This window comes from Pelophylax lessonae (assembly GCF_965119305.1).
Source record: "Pelophylax lessonae genome assembly, chromosome: 4".
NCBI classification, from domain to species: domain Eukaryota; kingdom Metazoa; phylum Chordata; class Amphibia; order Anura; family Ranidae; genus Pelophylax; species Pelophylax lessonae.
This window is the reverse complement of record NC_138771.1, coordinates 513,487,344-513,506,715: the sequence shown is the minus strand read 5'-3', so window position 1 is coordinate 513,506,715 and position 19,372 is coordinate 513,487,344. Positions and strand designations below refer to the sequence as shown.

At 43.4% G+C, this 19,372-nt stretch overlaps 1 protein-coding gene across 1 annotated transcript in view; it reads left to right on the top strand.

Moving 5' to 3' along the window:
• The window catches only part of FAM180A (family with sequence similarity 180 member A), a 58,095-nt gene that overhangs the window by 20,919 nt on the left and 17,804 nt on the right, over nucleotides 1–19,372 (top strand). Inside the window, exon 2 of the mRNA XM_082255940.1 lies at nucleotides 15,023–15,123. Coding sequence (XP_082112066.1) covers nucleotides 15,023–15,123 — 101 coding nt within the window. The remainder of the gene's footprint in view (nucleotides 1–15,022; nucleotides 15,124–19,372) is intronic.

Below are 19,372 nucleotides of genomic sequence, written 5' to 3'. Positions count from 1 at the left end.
CTAACAATTACCTTCTCTTATTTACTCCCCTTTGGTCTGTTTAATGGACATTTGAAAGTGTTTTTTATATCTGTTTAAGAAGTGCAAAAACAAAAAATACCTGTTGATCCTGACAGAAATCTTGCCAGCCGATAACTTCCTGTGCTCTCTGCCAATGCTGCTCTCGTATCAGTTGCATTGTTCCAGTCATCTCTGTTGACTGCAGACCCCCCCCCCCCCCCCAATGTTATGGAAAAGGGGTCCAGGAAAAGGACCTTGGGAAACCCTGATGCAGAAAGGAAGAGGAGAGGAAGAAGTAGATTTATAAGTGACACTGAAAGTGCGGTGAAATAGGTAAGATGAGAAACAGCGAAGAGTACAGTCACAGAGAGTGGCAGCAGAGAGGTCCAGGAGTAGGAGTATTAAATAGTGTTAATTGGTTTTAGCAGTTAGTATATCTTTTGTAAGTTTTAGGAGAGCTGTTTCTGTGGAGCGTTGAGGGCAAAATCCATACTAAAGGGGATCAAAAAGGTTATTCTTAGTGAGGTGGTTGCTCAGTCAGTTGTAGAATGGTTGTTTAAGGAGTTTGGAGGAAAAGGGGAGAAAGGAAATGGGTAAGATTGGTGGGATCCAATTAGGGCTTTTTAAGCATGGGGGTGACTAGTGCATGTTTAGAGTTGGGGGTGATGGGGGCGTGACTAGCCGGCAAGATGGCCGGCCGCATGTGATCAGAGCTCCGTCGGCCTCCACTCGAGCTCTGTATATATCCTGAATACTTACCCTGATCCAGATACCTTTAACGGTACTCTGGGGAATCGAAAGCATCCGCCTGACGGTATGAGCAAGGAGTCGAGTAAGGAGCGCCCCGCCACGGTGCCGGAACGCCTGAAAGATTTCATACAATCTGAGAAGCAAGAAGCAGGTCGAAGCCCGCCAAACACACGGAGCGGAGGACGCGGCAGTAACACGTTGACTAATGCACCGACGGAGAAACCAGCAAAGGTTTCACTGAAACAGGTACACTCTCAGCTTATGGCTGCTATAACAGCTAGCAGCACCCTGTTGACTGGTAAAATGGAGGAAATTAGGGTGGATATAGGCCTATTACGGCATGATGTGCAAGCTATTAGAGAGCGGGTTACTAAAGCTGAAAACAGGATTTCTACATTAGAGGATGACTTTACCCCATTACCTAATCGGATATTGGCAGTTGAAAAGCAAATTTCATTTTTGAATCAAAAGTCTGACGATCTAGAGAATAGACTGAGAAGCAACAACATTAGATTTGTGGGCTTACCAGAAAGGGCTGAGGGAAAAAGCCCTGGAGACTTTGTGGAGACATTGATTAAAACTATTTCCTGAGACTACATTCTCCAAAGCATTTGCAGTTGAAAGGGCCCATAGAATACCCACAAAACCACCAGCTCCTGGGGCTCCATCAAGACCCCTGCTAGCACGTTTCTTGAATTGCAAAGATCGAGACCTTATACTGCGAAAAGCTAGACAAAAGTGTATTATCCAATATGAAAATGTACAAGTGTTTTTTTTTTTTTCTGATTTTTCAGTAGATCTACAAAAGCTAAGAGCCACCTTTATTGAAGTAAAAAAGAAGCTAAGAGACCGCCATATTAACTATTCCATGGCATACACTGCGAGGTTGCAAGTGGAGGAAGATGGAAGAGTACTTTTCTTTAATACCTCGGAAAGTGTACAAGAATGGCTTTGCTCTAAAGGAACTATAAAGTGAATTGAAAGGAAGAGTCCACCACTTTTCTTTCTAACAAAGATATTTCTATACCGATGGTTAACCAGGAAGAAGACGCTGTGGATAAAGAGGGGAAAAAGGAAGAGAAAAGGGGGGGGGTGGAAGAGATTGGGAAAAGAGGAACCCTTTTTTTTTCTTTTCCCTCCTCTCCCTCCGGTATTACCATGCATTTCTAGGCATATTTTTGAGTCCAGATCTATATGTGGGAGCTTGAGTGAAGGCCACACGGATACGAATTGCCTTTACGTACAAATGCTTGTATGCCTGGGCAATGTCCCATTGGTTTTTCTTTATGGGATACTGTTTAAAAATGTGTTATATGTGCAGTTTTTTTTCTCCTTCTCCTCCTTTTTTCGTCTGTTTTTTTTTTTTTTTGTAGGCTATTGTTTCCTGGTGTGCCTACTCGACTTTAACATTGATATTGTTGCAAAATATAAAAGGTATTGTCCTGGAAGATGGATTGGACGGATGATCAGGTGCATCGGACCCACCTATGAGGGAGTTCATATTTTAAACTTATATATTGTTTAAAATGACCGTCCAATGTAAATTTTATTTCCTGGAATGTTAGGGGTCTGGATACTCCTCAAAAAAGGTCCCAGGTCATATTATACAATTAAATACAATTAAAAGCGCAAATTATTTGTCTGCAGGAGACGCACTTGACTTCTGATACAATAAATCAATTATGTAAACCCTGGATTCAATGGTCGACACACTCAGGCTACTCAACATACGCCAGAGAGGTCTCACTGCTTGTTCAGAAGTCTGTTCCATGGCAATGCCTTAGACAAAGGGTGGACTCTGAAGGGCGATATGTGTTTGTGCGAGCCCCAGTGTACGATATGCCATTTGTTATTTTGGGTATATTTTGGGTATATATAATCCTCCACCTGCCACATTGCGTGCTGTTAAAGAAGCTATGATGTTTGCAAGTTCATATTCAGAAGCCTTAGTACTGTGCTTTGGAGACTTTAATCTCCTGTGGGATCCGGCCCTCCTCTTAAAACACGAAGGCCGCCTATGCTCAGCCAGTTAGTGGAGGAATTTGGATGGAGGGATTTATGGCGAATGTCTAATCCTTATACCAGGGCCTATTCTTGGGACATCCCAGGTAGGGGATTCTTGTTGAGAACTGGCTTTGGGAAATGATAAAATCACCCCTAGGTTTACTTCTGTTGAGTACCTGGCTCGAGGAGTGTCTGATCACTCACCACTTCTGGTAAATGTATCAACTGGAATTGAGGGACTGCGGCAAAACTGGAAATTTCAACCATACTATCTCAGATTGGAACGCATGATCGTATACCAGAAAAATTGCAGTTGTTTTTGGAAGCAGACGGATCCCAACGAGATTTGATCTTTTGGGATACCCTGAAACCATACCTCCGGGGGGCCCTTAGATCAACAATATCATATATTAAAAGAGTAACTAGACATGAGACCTAGGAGTTAGAAGAGAAGTGTAGAAGCGCAGAGTTGACGTTTCTGATGTCAACATCTGAAATTAATAAGGTTAAGTTGAAAACTACAGTAAGGATGTATACTACACATATGGCAGCTAACGCTAAACACAAACAATTTGAATATCAGCAGAAATATTTTGAACAAGGGAATACCTCATGTAGCTTGTTAGCACATATGGCTAAGCAACAAAATACAAGTTTAGTCATAACTAGTATACCACGCCCCGATGGGGTGTGCATGAGAGATGTGGCCAGAATTATGTCCTGTTTTCACACATTCTATACAAATATGTATGCAACCTCTCTCACGTATAATACAGATGAGATCTCAACATATTTAAGTGAACTGCAATTTCCAACTCTAACGGCTGAACAGGTTAAACTATTTGAGTAAAATCCAACTGAGGAAGAAGTAAGAAGAGCAATAATAAATTTGACAGCAGGGAAGGCTTCTGGCCCTGATGGGCTTCCTATAGAGGTGTATAGCAGATATGTTGATATCCTTGCTCCAGTGTTAGTCCAAGTGTTAGGTACTGTCTTTAGGGTAAAAAGGCTCCCAGAGACCATGTATTCGGCTACAGTAGTGCTTATTCCAAAACCAGATAAAGACCCAACAGACTGTGCTTCATATAGGCCTATATCTTTGTTATATTCAGATTATAAAATTCTTATGAAAATGCTGGCCCATAGGTTGAATACAATTATGCTCAATATTATACACCCAGATCAGACTAGATTCATGCCAGGAAAATCTAGATCTATAAATCTTCGCCGGACGCAGCTTATAGCTCAGCTCAGAGACCAACTGCCAGACTTGAGTGTATTGGCCTCTCTCGATACAGCAAAGGCCTTCGACTCTATTGAGTGGCCATTTTTACAGGCCGCTCTGAGGGCATTTGGCTTGGGAGAGAAATTTTGTACACGGGTGGCTATACTGTATGCAAGTCCTTCCTCTCAACTTCTGGTAAATGGTTTCTTATCTGATTCTATACAATTATATAGGGGCACCCGACAGGGATGCTCATTATCACCGCTTTTATTTGCAATGGCTATAGAAGCCTTAGCCCTTCGCCTACGGCAAACTCCCTCTATGATGGGTATTACATTGGCAGAGAGGACAGATGTAGTTGGTCTGTATGCCGATGACCTTGTTCTATACTTGAATGATGCTCACGGGTCTTTGGAAGTAGCTATGCATATTATAGAATCATTTGGCCTTTATTCAGGCCTTAAAATCAACTGGCAAAAATCTTCTCTTATGCCACTGCAACCACACTACTTACCCTGAGCAAGGCTTCATGCTTGTTAAAGGTAGTTTCGTCCTTTAAATATTTGGGGATTATTATTACAAGGTCATCTCATGCAGCTCTACAAGCCAATCTAAACCCGCTTATGATAATAGTTAGAACTAAATTGACCATTTGGGCTAAACTCCCACTTTCAGTAGCAGGTAGAATAAATCTAATTAAGATGATTCTAAATGCCTGTATATCCTTACGCATATGCCAGTCCCTATCCTTAAAACTTTCTTTAAAAAAATAGATGCTTTACTTACTACATTTATCTGGGGGAAGGGTAGAAGTAGACTTAAATTGACTACTCTTCAAAGATCTAAAATGGAAGCAGGTATGGCGCTGCCCAATATGTATAGGTATTACCTAGCTGGACAGCTTAAATATCTTGCTAGTTGGGTGATACCAGTAACACCACAGATGGTAGAGTCACATTTGGCTCATGTTTTACAAGTTGACAATCTACTTATAGCTTTGGAGGCACCTTTGAAAATGCTAAAGTGTAGGCATGTACCAATACTAACTTTGTCCCGTACAGTATGGAGAGAGGTAAAACGTGTTGAAGGAAGTACCCAGACAAATATAGATCTTCCATTATGGCGGAATCCAATGTTTGTTCATCTGAAACAATTGGTGGATTACCAGTTTTGGGAGTATAAAGGGATTTCTGCCCTGGCAGATGTATATGATATTAACCATATGCATTTCTTTTCAGATATACAGTCAAAATATGATATACCACATACCTCTCTGTATAGGTATCTGCAGCTGCGACATGCATTACAAGCACAATTTGGGATTTTGGGACCCAAACTCTATAGATATCCCATGATTGGAATTCTGAGATCTCAGGGTCCCAAAGGGTTGGTTTCTGAAATATATGCACATTTAAGTAAGATTAGTTCAGGTGTGAACCCTTTGGTAATTAGAACTAAATGGCAGGAAATAATTCCTAATTTATCTGATGAAGACAGGGAAGACATGCTCCTCTCATTTATATGTATCCCCTGCAGTAAATAATAGGTTAATACAACTTTATATGTTACATCAATCCTACCTGTCACCTAGCAGACTCTATGCAATGCATCGTATTACGTCCCCTAAATGCTTGAGGTGTAACGCTTCACAAGCGGATTTTATACATGTCATGGGGCTTTGCCCGGTGATAATGAGATTCTGGCGGGAGATTGTCCAAATATTAACCTCTGTCCTCACTATGCCTGTACCTTTGACTCCAGAGGCTTGTTTTTTGGGTATACTGGATGAAACGGTATGGACTAGACACCACAGAAAAATGCTTAGAGAGACATTGTTCTTGGCAAGGAAAACTATTACAGTAAAATGGATACAACCGAAACCTCCTTCTATTAGGAACTGGTTAATAGTGGTTAATCAGATTTTGCCATATGAAAAAGTGCTATATATGAATAGAGGATGTTTAAAGAAATATCATAAGATATATAATATTAAGGAGTGGGGAATTGAGCACACCAGGATAACAAGGATTAGTTAAGTTAAATTGATATGTACTAGTGAAGATATGATTTCCTTTATTTAATATCTAACATAAGCAAAACATAGCTAGAATAATGGGCATCCTCTCAAATACTTTGGAAGCTTTAACTATGTCATTTTTTTATTTTTTTTTCTTCTTCGGAAGGATATGTTGATTCTTTGTTTTTATGCAAATATTGAAATAAAAAGAGTTAAAAAAAAATAGTTGGGGGTGATGCCAGAAAAGAGGGAGAAATTGAAGATGTGAGTTACAGAGTAGAGGATAGAGCCAGAGAGTGACCATAGCATTTGCAAGGGAAAAATGTCCAGGGGGCAGGTGGTTAGGTAGGCTTTAGAAAAAAATGTCTAGCAACCTTGTCTGTAGTAGTGGGGTTGAATGAGGGAAGCAATGATTGTCCCTGTGGACAGGAAGTTTTAGGTGGAGAAGGTATCTATACAGTGGAGATCTCATCACAAAGTGTATCAATCGTATTGCTTAAGTGATTTACGATCTCCTGGGCGGTGAGTGAGTTAGTGTGTGGATAAAGTAGACAATTTAAGGTAGAGAAGAGTTGACATGGACTGGATGAGAAGCTGTTAATGAGAGTGATAAAATAGGTTCGCTTGGTAGTTTAGAGGCAAGAGTTGTATTTTTGGAGTGCAGATTTTTGTACATCGGTTGAAGTCTTTTTAAGGCTTAGTCTTACACCACAGAGGGTCAAGAGTGTGGCTATGTTTTTTGAGACTTCTGGTGTCCTCTCTTTGCCAAGGTTTTAGGGGTCGGGACTGATTCTATGTGTAGTGAAGAGGGCAAGTGTGTCCACAGTGGATGAGAGTGAACTGTTGTAGACAGAAGTGGCTAGGTTGGGGTAGGACAGGGGTGAGATTTTGTCTTCGAGGGGGTTAGTAGCAGAGCAGAGAAGAGAAGGGTTAATGGTGAAGGTTTCCATGAGTAACTGTTAGGCATTTGGAGCAAGAGGAGGTGGACGACAGAGAGAGGGAAGCTAAGAAGATGGTGATCAGAGAGGAAAAGGATTGTTGGAGAGGTTGCATGGTGCATAGGTAGGAGAAAACAAGGTCAAGGGTGTTGCCATCAGTGTGGGTAGAAGCATGTATCCATTGTTTTCTGGTAAAAAAGGTTTGACTGAGATGTTTAAAAGTAGCAGGAGTGTTACTATTAACTAGGATGTTGAAGTTAATGAGGATAACTGTGGGGGTTTCAGATGGAGAAAGTTGGGTATATCAGTCCAGGGGGCCAGTAAATCACAGCAATTCGTAAAGTGATTGTAAAGAAAATAATGTCTAATTAAAAAAAAATAACAATCATGTTATACTTACCTGCTTTGTGCAGTGGTTTTGTACACAGCAGCCCCGATCCTCCTCTTCTTGGGTTCCCCGCTGATGCTCTGGGCCCCTCCTCCTTGCCTAGTGCCCCCATAGTAAGCCGCTTGCTGTGGGGGCACTCATGAATGATCGTTCTCGAGCTGGCTCTCTGTGTTCAAAAGGCACTCACTCACTGGCTGTGATTGACAGTAGTGGGACCAATGGCTCCTGCTGCTGCATCTCAGCCAATCACTAGGGAAAGACCCGGGAGAGCTTTGAGCCTCGTGCACATTGCTGGATCGAGATCGGGCTTAGGTAAGTATTGGGGAGGCTGAGAGGGGAGCTGCACACTGAAGGTTTTCTACCTTCATGCATAGAATGCATGAAGGTAAAAAACCTTCAGACTTTACAACCACTTTAAATAATCTGGAGCAAAATGTGCCTCAAATGATGAGAGTGACAGAGAGGGAGGTGGGTGAAGTACCTGAAAAGTGCTATGTAGGGATGAAAGGATTGCCACTCCACCTCCCTTCTGTCCACTGGGTCTGGGGGAGTGAGTCCAGAGGAGGCCACCATGGGAGATGGAAGAGAGAGAAGCAGTGTTGAATTCATGAAGCAAGATTTCAGTGACAGCAAATAGATTAAAGGAGTTAGTGATATAGAGGCTGTGGACAGAGTTAACTTTGTTACAGACAGAGCGAGCATTTCAAAGGGCGCAAAGAAGGGGAGGCTAATTTTGGGAAGAAGTAGAATAGAAACTAAATTGTGTAGTTTGCCGCTGCTACCAGAGAGCATGGGGTCATGGGAGTGTTGGGCACAGTTAAATGATAGAGGCCCAGGGTTTAGAGATATATCTCCAGAGGTTAGGAGAAGCAGAGGTGAGGGAGGTAATATGGGAGTGCGATTTATATGAAGGGACATGCCCCAGCATCCTGGAGGTTTTATAACGTGCAACATTGGCGTGCACAGGGGGTGTACCAGGTGTGCCTGGGCCTATTCTAATCACTATGTGTGGTGGATTCCCCCTACTGCCCCGGCTTCCCATCTGCGGTGCTGCTGGCTTCACACCTCTCCCCCCAGCTGCTGCGGGGAGATTTTTTAGGATGGAGAGTGTGGGAAGGGGCTAGTAAATATGTAGTTTACCGGCCCCTTCCTTTTCTAAATGAACACAGTGAACACACTCACTCACTGTGTCGATTCATAATTGAAGCATAGTAACCTGTGTTTACTATGTTTCAGTTTGTGAATGAAGCCGCTCAGCACAGAGCATTTTCCGTTCATTACCCATGCAGCTAAGGCTGCGGAGAAAGGCATGTGTGTTTAAGCTTTAGGGTGCACACCTTAATGTGATAGACTAGAATTAACAGGAGTTGGTGAGTGCAGTAATAAGGAGAGGACAGAGGTGAGAGTGATATATATACAGTTTCTTGAAAAAGTATTCACACCCCTTGAAATTTTTCACATTTTGTTATGTTACAACCAAAAACGTAAATGTATACTATTGGGATTTTATGTGATAGACCAAAACAATGTAGCACATAACTGTGAAGTGGAAGGAAATGATAAATGTTTTTCAATTTTTTTTACAAATAAATATCTGAAAAGTGGGGCTTGCATTTGTATTCATCCCCCCTGAGTCAATACTTTGTAGAACCACCTTTTGCTGCAATTACAGCTGCAAGTCTTTTTCGGAATGTCTCTACCAGCTTTGCACATTTAGAGAGTGACATTTTTGCTAATTGTTCTTTGCAAAATAACTCAAGCTCTGTCAGATTGGATGGGAAGCGTCTGAACAGCAATTTTCAATTCTTGCCACAAATTCTCAATTCTTAGGCTTTGATCTAAACCATTCAATTGTAGCTCTGGCTGTATGTTTAGCATTTATAGGCTGTATGTTTAGTATATTGGCCTGCTGAAAGGTGAACTCCCCCCAGTCTCAAGTGTTTTGCAGACGCCTAACAGATTTTCTTCTAAGATTGCCCTGTATTTGGCTCCATCCATTTTCCCACCAACTCTGACTAGCTTCCCGATCTCCGCTAAAGAAAAGAATCCCCACAACATGATGCTGCCACCACCATGTTTCACGTTGAGGATAGTGTGTTCAGGGTAATGTGCAGTGTTAGATTTCAGCCACACATATCGTTTTGCTTAAAGGCCAAAAAGTTAAATGTTGGCCTCATCTAGTTATGTCCTGACCGCACTGTCCATGAATAACAGGGAGCCGCGTCCCCCTGTTATCCATGGACAGTGCTGTCGGGACATAACTCTTCCTGTATTTTTGGCATATCTCTTCTGTGGTCTCTATTTAGAGTGAATATATTTACAGTCCCTACTGTGTCGTCATTCCTGTCTTCCGTGAGTTACTGGCATGGTCAGGTGCCCATCAAGGGTCCATCTCCATCGGCGGGTACTTGTTTGCCACTGGGGTTTTATGGCCATCAACTTGGTCTTTGGGGTGTCTGGCATTTCCAGCAGTTAGTTTAATTGCCTGTTAAAACAGTTCCTGTATGTCATATACGGCCCCCGAAGAAGCATTCTAAAGAGCAGAACGCTCTGCAAAACGCGTTGGACCAAATGATTGTGTATTTACATCGAATGCTGTATCCACTACAATTGTATACAGGCAAATGAGTCACTATTGTAAGGTGGTATAATGTTTTTACTGTTTTTGTGATATATCATATTTTAACTTTTTTTATATTACAATAAAAGTATTTTTTAACATTATGTGCTGTTTCTACTTATGACAACCTCACAACCTTTAAAGTCCATTAACTTAGGACAAGAGTGCAGAAATATTGTTGCTGGGATTACAGGTACTGAACAGCTTTTCAGTTTCCTGGCCTCTTGCGTCCTATTCTCTTTTTCATATACATTTTAGGATGTGATTTACTATTTCTTCTTGCCACTCTTCCATAAAGGCCAGATTTGTGGAGTGCACAATTAATAGTTGTCCTGTGGACAGATTCTCCCACCTGAGCTGTGGATCTCTGCAGCTCCTCCAGAGTTACCATGGGCCTCTTGGCTGCTTCTCTAAATAATGCTCTTCTTGCTTGGCCTGTCAGTTTAGGTGGACTGCCATGTCTTTGTAGGTTTGAAGTTGTGCCATACTCATTCCATTTGCAGATGATGGATCGTAGAGTGCTCCATGAGATGTTCAGTTTTAAACTTCTCCGCAACTTTATCCCTGATATGTCTGGTGTGTTCCTTGGCCTTCATGATGCTGTTTGTTCACTAAGGTTCTCTAACAAACCTCTGAGGGCTTCACAGAACAGCTGTATTTATACGGAGATTAAATTACACGCAGGTGGACTCCATTTACAAATTGGGGGACTTCTGAAGGCAATTGAATCCACTAGATTTTAGTTAGGGGTATCAGAGTAAAGGGGTCTGAATACAAATGCATGCCACGCTTTTCAGATATTTATTTGTAAAAAATGTTAAAAACCATTTATCATTTCCACTTCACAATTACCATATATACTTGAGTATAAGCCGACCCGAATATAAGCCAAGGTCCCTAATTTTACCACAAAAAAATGGGAAAAATTATTAACTTGAGTATAAGCCTAGGGCGGGAAACTGAACCAACACAAGACCCAAAACAGGGGCTGCGGGCGTGGTACAGGAGAATGCAGGGCTGCGGGCATGGTACAGGAGAATGCAGGGCTGCGGGCATGGTACAGGAGAATGCAGGGCTGTGGGCATGGTAATGGTACAGGAGGATGCAGGGCTGCGGGCATAGTACAAGAGAAAGCGGGGCTGTGGGCATACTACAGGAGATGCAGTGCTGCAGGCATTAAAAATGGCGCCGACCGGTGCCAACACGTCATTACGCATGCGCTGCCGCAACTCGGGAAAGCTCATATACATTTCCCGGGAATATCCGAACATGTACGGCCTTTCCCGAGCGGCGGTGGCGCATGCGCGGTGACATGTTGGCGCCGAGCGGCGCCATTTTGAAATCTAAGGCCCCTCAGGAGCACGTTGGCCCGGTCGGGGACATTTTTTTTTTATGACTTGAGTATAAGCCGAGGGGAACGTTTTCAGCCCAAAAGTTTGTGCTGAAAAACTCAGCTTATACTCGAGTATATACGGTATGTGCCACTTTGTGTTGGTCTATCACATAAAATCCCAATAAGATATATTTACGTTTTTGGTTGCAACATGACAAATTTGAAAAATTTCAAGAGGTATGATTACTTTTTCAAGGCACTGTAAGCTGTAGGGTGGAAATAGGGATGAGGAGAATTCCCCCACTTTGAAAATATTTTCTCCCACTTCCCGTTGTGTCTCCAGGAAAGAAAATTAATTAAATTCTCAACAACAGAACACAACCATAAAAAAATGGGGTTTAAATAGTCCTAATATACAAATTAAAAAAAATTAAAAAAAAAGTATATTTAGATATACTTTAGATTTAGTTTGCCATTTAACTGCACATTGCCCATTTCTCAATATCTTTCCAAAAAAATTATCCTGCCAGGTTGTCATAATTCTATGCAAATTCTGTTTCATCAGCATAAAGCAATGTTTTGTCCACAGTTCTAATAATTAATTGACTGTCAAAAAAGGGAACATCCTTCAGTTCTTTTGGCCTTGTGTATATATTACATAAACAGTATCATATACACAGGCCATCGTCACTTCCTTTTATCTCATTAACTGCTCCAAAAAGAAACCCACAATCCTAAATGCACTTGCATAGTGCTGTTTCACATGCGTGCAGATGTAGCGTACTGAAGGCGCACATTCCATAAAAGGAGCCAGGATTTTTTGTACAGACTTGTATGTTAGTATACGCTCCCTCCATTCCACACACATGCTTTTAATTCTTCCAAAATTCAGAGGAATTTTGTAGATAAAGAGCAGAATGGAACTCAATCCTATAATAATCATTGTCATGCAGATCTCTGGCGTTACCCACGACTATAATGAGAATTAGTTCTTTAAAAGCCAATTATTATTATTAAATTAAAGCAACAATGAGCATATTTCACAAACTGGTTATATCGATTTATTAATTTTCAAATCTTAATATGTAAATGCTCCAAATGAACAGAAGTGAGTAGGTATAAAATAAAAGTGGAAAACTGGAGATAAAACTCACTTCTTGCTTGCCAGTATTATTATAGAAGAAATCACCACGTTTTAGTCTGTTAATTTTCAGCTAACAATTTATAATGTGCAGGAAAGTCATTACCCTTCTCAAGAGATATATTATATTGTACAGTAACTCAATCATTACTCTCTACATTTAAACCCCAACTCTGGGTTGCTTTTAAACCTACCCATGCTGTGGAGTCCCCCCCCCCCCCCGCACTGGGGGTAAATGCTTATTTTGCTGGGGGGGGGGGATTTCTCTTTCCTCCGCTGACTGGACTAATGTAAACCCTAAATGAGTAACATATAATTAAAGCGAGCTCCACCCAAAAGTGGAAGCTCCGCTTATCTGCCCCCTCTCCCTCTCCAGTGCCACATTTGGCACCTTTCGGGGGGAGCAGGTACCTGGTTTTGACAGATGCCCACTCCCACTTCCAGGTGATCTTGTCACAGTTAGTTTGACCCCCCTCCTCTTTCCCCCGTCACCGGGTCATTCAAAAAGCGCACTTCTCTTTGCGCATGCGCAGTACCTGCCTGTGAAGCCGCAAGGGAGAGCCGATAGAAAAATCAGCTGGGGTGAAGGCACCCGGGATCCCTGGACAGGTAAGTGTCCTAAAATTAAAAGTCAGCAGCTACAGTACAGTATTTGTAGCTGCTGACTTAATTTTTTTTTCTGAAGCTGGAGCCCCTCTTCAACCACTTCAGCCCCGGAAGGTTTTACCCCCTTAATGACCAGGCCATTTTTTTTGTTTCGACACTGCGTTGTTTTAACTGACAATTGCGCGGTCGTGGGACGCCGTACCCAAATACAATTGCTCTCCTTTTTTTCCCACAAATAGAGCTTTCTTTAGGTGGTATTTGATCACCTCTTTTTAGTTTTTGCGCTATAAACAAAAACCGATCGTCAATTTTGAAAAAACACCAATATTTTCTACTTTCTGCTATAAAACATTCCCAATAATTTTTTTTTTTTAAAAATCCAATTTTTTTTATCAGTTTAGGCCAATTGGTATTCTGCTACATATTTTTGGTGGAAAACAAAATCCCAAAAAGCGTATAATAATTGGTTTGCACAAAAGTTATAGCATTTACAAACTACGGGATAGAATTATGGACTTTTTATTTTTTGTATTTTTTTTTGGTGGCAAACAGCGGTTTTTATAGGGACTTAGACATTGCGGCAGACAAATCTGACACTCTGTGACACTGTTTGGGGACCAGTGACATTTATACAGTGATCAGTGCTAAATAATATGCACTGTTACTGTATAAATGACACTGGCAGGGAAGGGGGTTAACACTGGGGGTGATCAAGGGGTCAAATGTGTTCCCTAGATGTGCTTACTAACTGTGTGGGGGGTATGGATTGAACAGAGGCAGAGAGAGATCTGTGATTAGCTGAATCACACGATCTTTCCCTGCCTCTCTGACAGGAAAGCCGTCTTGCATTGTTTACATTCCAGACGGCTCTCCTGTCAGTTTTGCTGAAGATCGCGGGAGGCCGGCAGCGATCGAGCCCGCTCCTCCTGCAGTCTGCCTCCCGCTGTGTCTAATCACGGCAGGAGCGCGACTCCGACGGCGCACGCGGGCTGCCAAAACCGTGTGCACATAATCATGTAGATCTACGTGATTATGTGCAGCCGAGCCGCCCTGCCGCAGTAAATATGCGTGGGGCGGTCGGCAAGTGGTTAACTAAAGTACTGCATGTTGTAAACAATTGCAGGACAGTGGATTCATGGTTAGCATTTCTGCATTGCAGCACTGGAGTCTTTTGTTTGAATCCCACCTTAGAAAACTATCTGCACAGCGTTTTTCATTTCCCTCTGCACTTGCATGGGTTTCCTCACACATTCCAAAGACTTTAAAACGGTATTAATCCCAAAACCAAAATTGTAATATATTACAGCTTACCAATAATTAGATGTGCTGGATGCATTTGTTTTCTTTTTTAGGATTTTTTTCCTCGTTTTCACCAGGTGATCTGGCCAGCAACACACCTCCTGTATTAGAATGCCCTACTCTGCATGAAGAAGCACAGGGGCCAGCTTTGGACAGCAGCATTGTCAGTCAGCGGGGAGGAGAGTGATAGATGGACTAGCAGATTTTACACTAACAAATTAAAACCAAACTAGTTACAGTAACATTTTTCTTTTTTTTGGGATAAAGGTTTTACATTATTAAATAAAAGCTGATCATTTTAGGCACCCCCATCCGTGGTAAATGGTTTGTCTCAAGCTTCTAACTGCTACATATGTGGTAGTTTTTGTTCTGTAGAAAAACAACATACTTACTGGCTGGATCACCAGATGAAAATAAGGGACAGAAAGCTTAAACTGGAAACGAATGCAGCCATCACATCTAAGAATAGGTAAGCTGCAATATAAAAAGCGCTTTTGGGTTTATTAGCTCTTTAAGGGCATGGACTGACGTGAATGAACAGTATAAAGGAAGTTCTAATCGTTTCCCACTCTATCCACACTAAAAAATACATTTTGGCTTGACAAAAAGTTCTTTCCGCTTTACATTTAGCTTAAAGTCGTGTTACTTGTGGACTTGTGTGTACTATATTCACCCCACTACCTGCTCTCTTGTATTTTTAGTGGTGTTTTTTCCATCCGCCCATCGGGTGCGGCGCTCCACGCCTGAATTCCTGGACCTGGTTCTTCAGAAATCTCTGCCTGAGGTGGAGTTGCTTTATGAGGTCAGTGGAAAATGTATACATCCTTTCCAGAATGAGCCAAGACAAGAGACGTGTTATTATATACAGAGCTGAAATTGTGCTAATTAGGATTTAGATTCTTTTCTCCAAAAGTGTTACAGGCTACAGCCACTTCATATTTTGCTATTTAAATACTATAAATACATAGTAACAAGTGGGCTATTGTTAAAGCTCAAATCTACTTTATATTTTTTATTCTTAAATAAATTACCTAGTGAATCCAAAAAATAAAAAAATGCAGCTCTGTCTGAAATACTCACCTCCTCCCCCACAGACTCACCCGCTCTGATATCCAGCACTGGTCCTCTTTACTCACTTGCTCTCCAGCACTGCCCTCCACAGACACACCCCTTCTGATATCCAACACTGGTCCTCTTTACTCACCTCCTCTCCGGCATTTCCCACCACAGACTCATCCGCTCTGATATCCAATACTGGTCCTCTTTTCTCACCTCCTCTCAGGCACTGACCTCCACAGACTCACCCGCTCTGATATCCAATACTGGTCCTCTTTACTCACCTCCTCTCAGGCACTGACCTCCACAGACTCATCCGCTCTGGTATCCAATACTGGTCCTCCTTACATTCTCTCCAGCACTGCTCCCACAGACTCCCCACTCTGATATCCAGCACTGGTCCTCTTTACTCACCTCCTATTCGCCACTGCTGCCCACAGACTCATCCGTTCTGATATCCAGCACTGGTCCTCTTTACTCACCTCCTCTCCAGCACGGCTCTCCACAGACTCACCTACTCTTTGATCCAGCACTGATCCTCTTTACTCACCTCCTCTCCAGCACTGCCCCCCCACAGGCTCACCCATTCTGTGATCCAGCATTGGTCCTCTTTACTCACCTCCTCTCCAGCACTGCCCTTCACAGACTCACAAGTTATGATATCCTGCACTGGTCCTCTAATCTCATCTCCTCTCCAGCACTGCCCCCAACAGACTTACCCACTCTGTGATCCAGCATTTGTCCCCTTTACTCTCCTCCTCTCCAGCACTGCCCCCACAAACTCATCCTTATTGATATCCTGCACTGGTCCTCTAATCTCACCTCCTCTCCAGCACTGCCCCCAACAAACTCGCCCAATCTGTGATCCAGCATTCATCCCCTTCCAAGTAAATGAGGCCCAAATCAGAGTTATGAACCATCTGAAATATAGGAATGACTCAGGGCACATGAGATACTGGTTGAGCACACATACTTTCCAATCAAGTCAAGTGCTGTCCCCCTTGCCCCCAAAGTCTGTGCAGCTTTTTATTTCTGCACCGCCATCTTTGATCTTTTGATCTTTTCAGAGCTGCCTTATATTTCTGACTTGATCACTTACAGATGCCCATTCCCCCTGTCGTCCCCCCCCCCCCCCGTCCCCCCGCTGAAGCTCTGCTCTGCATGTGTGACAGTGCAAGGAGACTGTTTACCGTAAGACAAAAATCCCATTTTTTTTTAATGGGGAGTGGGGGTCAGGTAGAATTTTGCTGGTTGCTGGCTCCCACTTTTTCACCTCTCACTTAGGCGAGGATGACGTACCACTCGGTGCTCACAGCCTCCCAGGATGTGTGACGTGTTATCCTGGGAGGCTGTGAGCACCGAGTGGTACGTCATCCTCGCCTAAGTGAGAGGTGAAAAAGTGGGAGCCAGCAACCAGCAAAATTCTACCTGACCCCCACTCCCCATTAAAAAAAAATGGGATTTTTGTCTTACGGTAAACTCCTTTTCTCTAATATTTATTGACGTACACAGCACCACATCTTCTTGACCCTTGGGTTTATGCTGCTCTCCATAGGAGTAGGACACTAGGCGGAAAAAAGTTTGACTATGCCTATAGGGCAGTCCCAGGGGGTATACTCCCACTTCCTGCTTTAGCTCTTCAGTTTTGTAACAAGCAGTGTCAGAAGAATATAAACCCCAACTCATTAGAGGGGCGGGTGCTGTGTCCGTCAATGAACATCAGAAAAAAGTATTTTACAGTAAGACAAAAATCCCATTTTCTCTTTCGTTCATTGACAGACACAGCTTCATATCTTCTTGACCCTTGGGACATCCCAAAAGCAGTGTCAATATGAGGGGTGGGAAGAACACAGCAATAAACATACTTCCCAAAGGCTAAACATAGCCAACAAGGTAATACAGGAGCTCAACCAGGAAACAACTGGAGCTCACCTGACAAAAAAATACACCCTCAAAGAGGACTAATCCATTCCAACAGCAGCCTACAAACTCTTGCCACCAAAGGCAACACATCCACCTTATAAACTTTTGTGAAAGTGTGCACAGACGACCAGGTGGCCGTCTTGCAAATCTGTTCCACTGACACCAGAAGATGGAAGGCCCAAGAGGCACTAAGCGCCCACGTAGAATGTGCCCTAACAGGGAAAGGAGGATCCTGATCCTTAATGCAATAGGCCTGCACACCGTCTGCCTGATCCATCTGGAAATGGTTGCAGCAGACGCGGCCAGCCCCTTATGGGGTCCATCAGTAGGAACAAACAGGGAGTCTGATTTTCGAAACGACTCAGTCGCTGCCAGGTATACCCTGATTTCCCAAACCACATCTAAAGAATGTAAGGCAATCTCTTTAAGGTCCTTAGGCTTAGGACACAAGGAAATCAACACAATGCCTTTAAATGGAAACCAGAGACCACCTTAGGAAGGAATGACTGGCAGGGAGGAAGTACCACTTTATCTCAGTGAACCACCAAATAAGATGAACAACAAGACAAGCTGCCATAAAAGACACCCTCGCAGTTGAGATCCCACGAGGGCAACAGAGACCGTACTGGGGGAGCCAAGTGGCGGACCCCCTGAACAAAGGTGCGAACCACAGAAAGCGTAGCCAAAGGACGATGCAAGCAAACCGCCGATGGCCGAACCTGCCCCTTGATGGTGGCCGAGGCCAGACGCTGCTCAACACCTCATTGGAGGAAGCCAAACTCCGAGTCACCAAGAAGGAGCAGGGGTGAACCCCAAGGGATTCACATCCGCAAAACACTCTCTTCAAACACAATGGTAAATCTACCTAAAGGTAGATTTAGTAGCTTGCAGCAGCGTGGGAGTCACGGATTCAGACAACCCTCTAGCCTTCAGCACCTGGCTTCCGACAGCCAAGCCGTTAAAGCCAGCGACTGTAAAGCAAGATGGAAGATTGGCCCTTGAGCCAGCATATCTCCTCTAAGAGGATGTCTCCAAGGAACATCGAAGACCAACCGTATCAGATCTGCGTACCAAGATGGGCAAGGCAGCCTGGAGTCACTAGGTTGGCCGTAATCCCTTCTGCCTCGAGCCCAGGCAGGAGTCTTGGCAGAAGTTCTAGAAGACATGAAAAGGACGGCTGGCGCTCTGATGCTCTGGGGTACAATTGATGTGGAAGCAAAGTATCAGACAAATGTATAACAAAAAATGAAAATCGGTATATGGGAACATTACCTATATAACTAGAAGTGGGGCAAAGTCCATGTGGTAAGAGAGAGGGGCTGTGGGGTGAACGTATGCACGAAGGGCCGGCTCAGCTACACAGGAGTCAATCTGTAGACAGGATAAAGAAAAAACAAGCGGAGCGCCTCTAAGTGCAATACGTTTAATGTAGAAATACACATACAGTGTGAAATGACTCACTAGATACAAGGAAGTGAAGGCTAAGATGCAACGTCCTAGGTCGAGCTGTCCAGTAGCCGAGAGTAGAGACGTCCAAGATGGTGCTATCCGGTGGATGGGATGGCGGGGAGATGCCGGCTCTTGCTTCCCCGGGACCGGACTCTCAAGGCGGGCTGTGAGTCAGCGTCGACCATGTGACGAAGGCAGGGTCAAGGTGCACACGACGCGTTTCTGAGCGTGCGCCAAGCTCGTGAAGAGAATGCGCGCTCTTTCTTCAGGTGTAGATTCCGGGACCACTGTCAGAAAGAGGCTCACTGCGGGTCTTTTCTACACACAAAGCAATGGTAGAGAGCTTCTTCATACTGTTCAGATGGAGCTGCACGTCCTCAATCCGCAGCTCACCAATGAACACTGCGATGGGATACAGAGAATCATTCCAATTTGGACATTAAACGTATTGCACTTAGAGGCGCTCCGCTTGTTTTTTCTTTACCTTGAAGTTCTAGAAGAGGAAAGACAGATATCAGACAATACCGGCCCCAAAGAGCCACCAGTGCGTCTGTGGCATCGGCCACAAACCCAAGCACCTTCCTGTTGAGACAAGAGGCAAACAGGACCAACTCCAGAGTCCC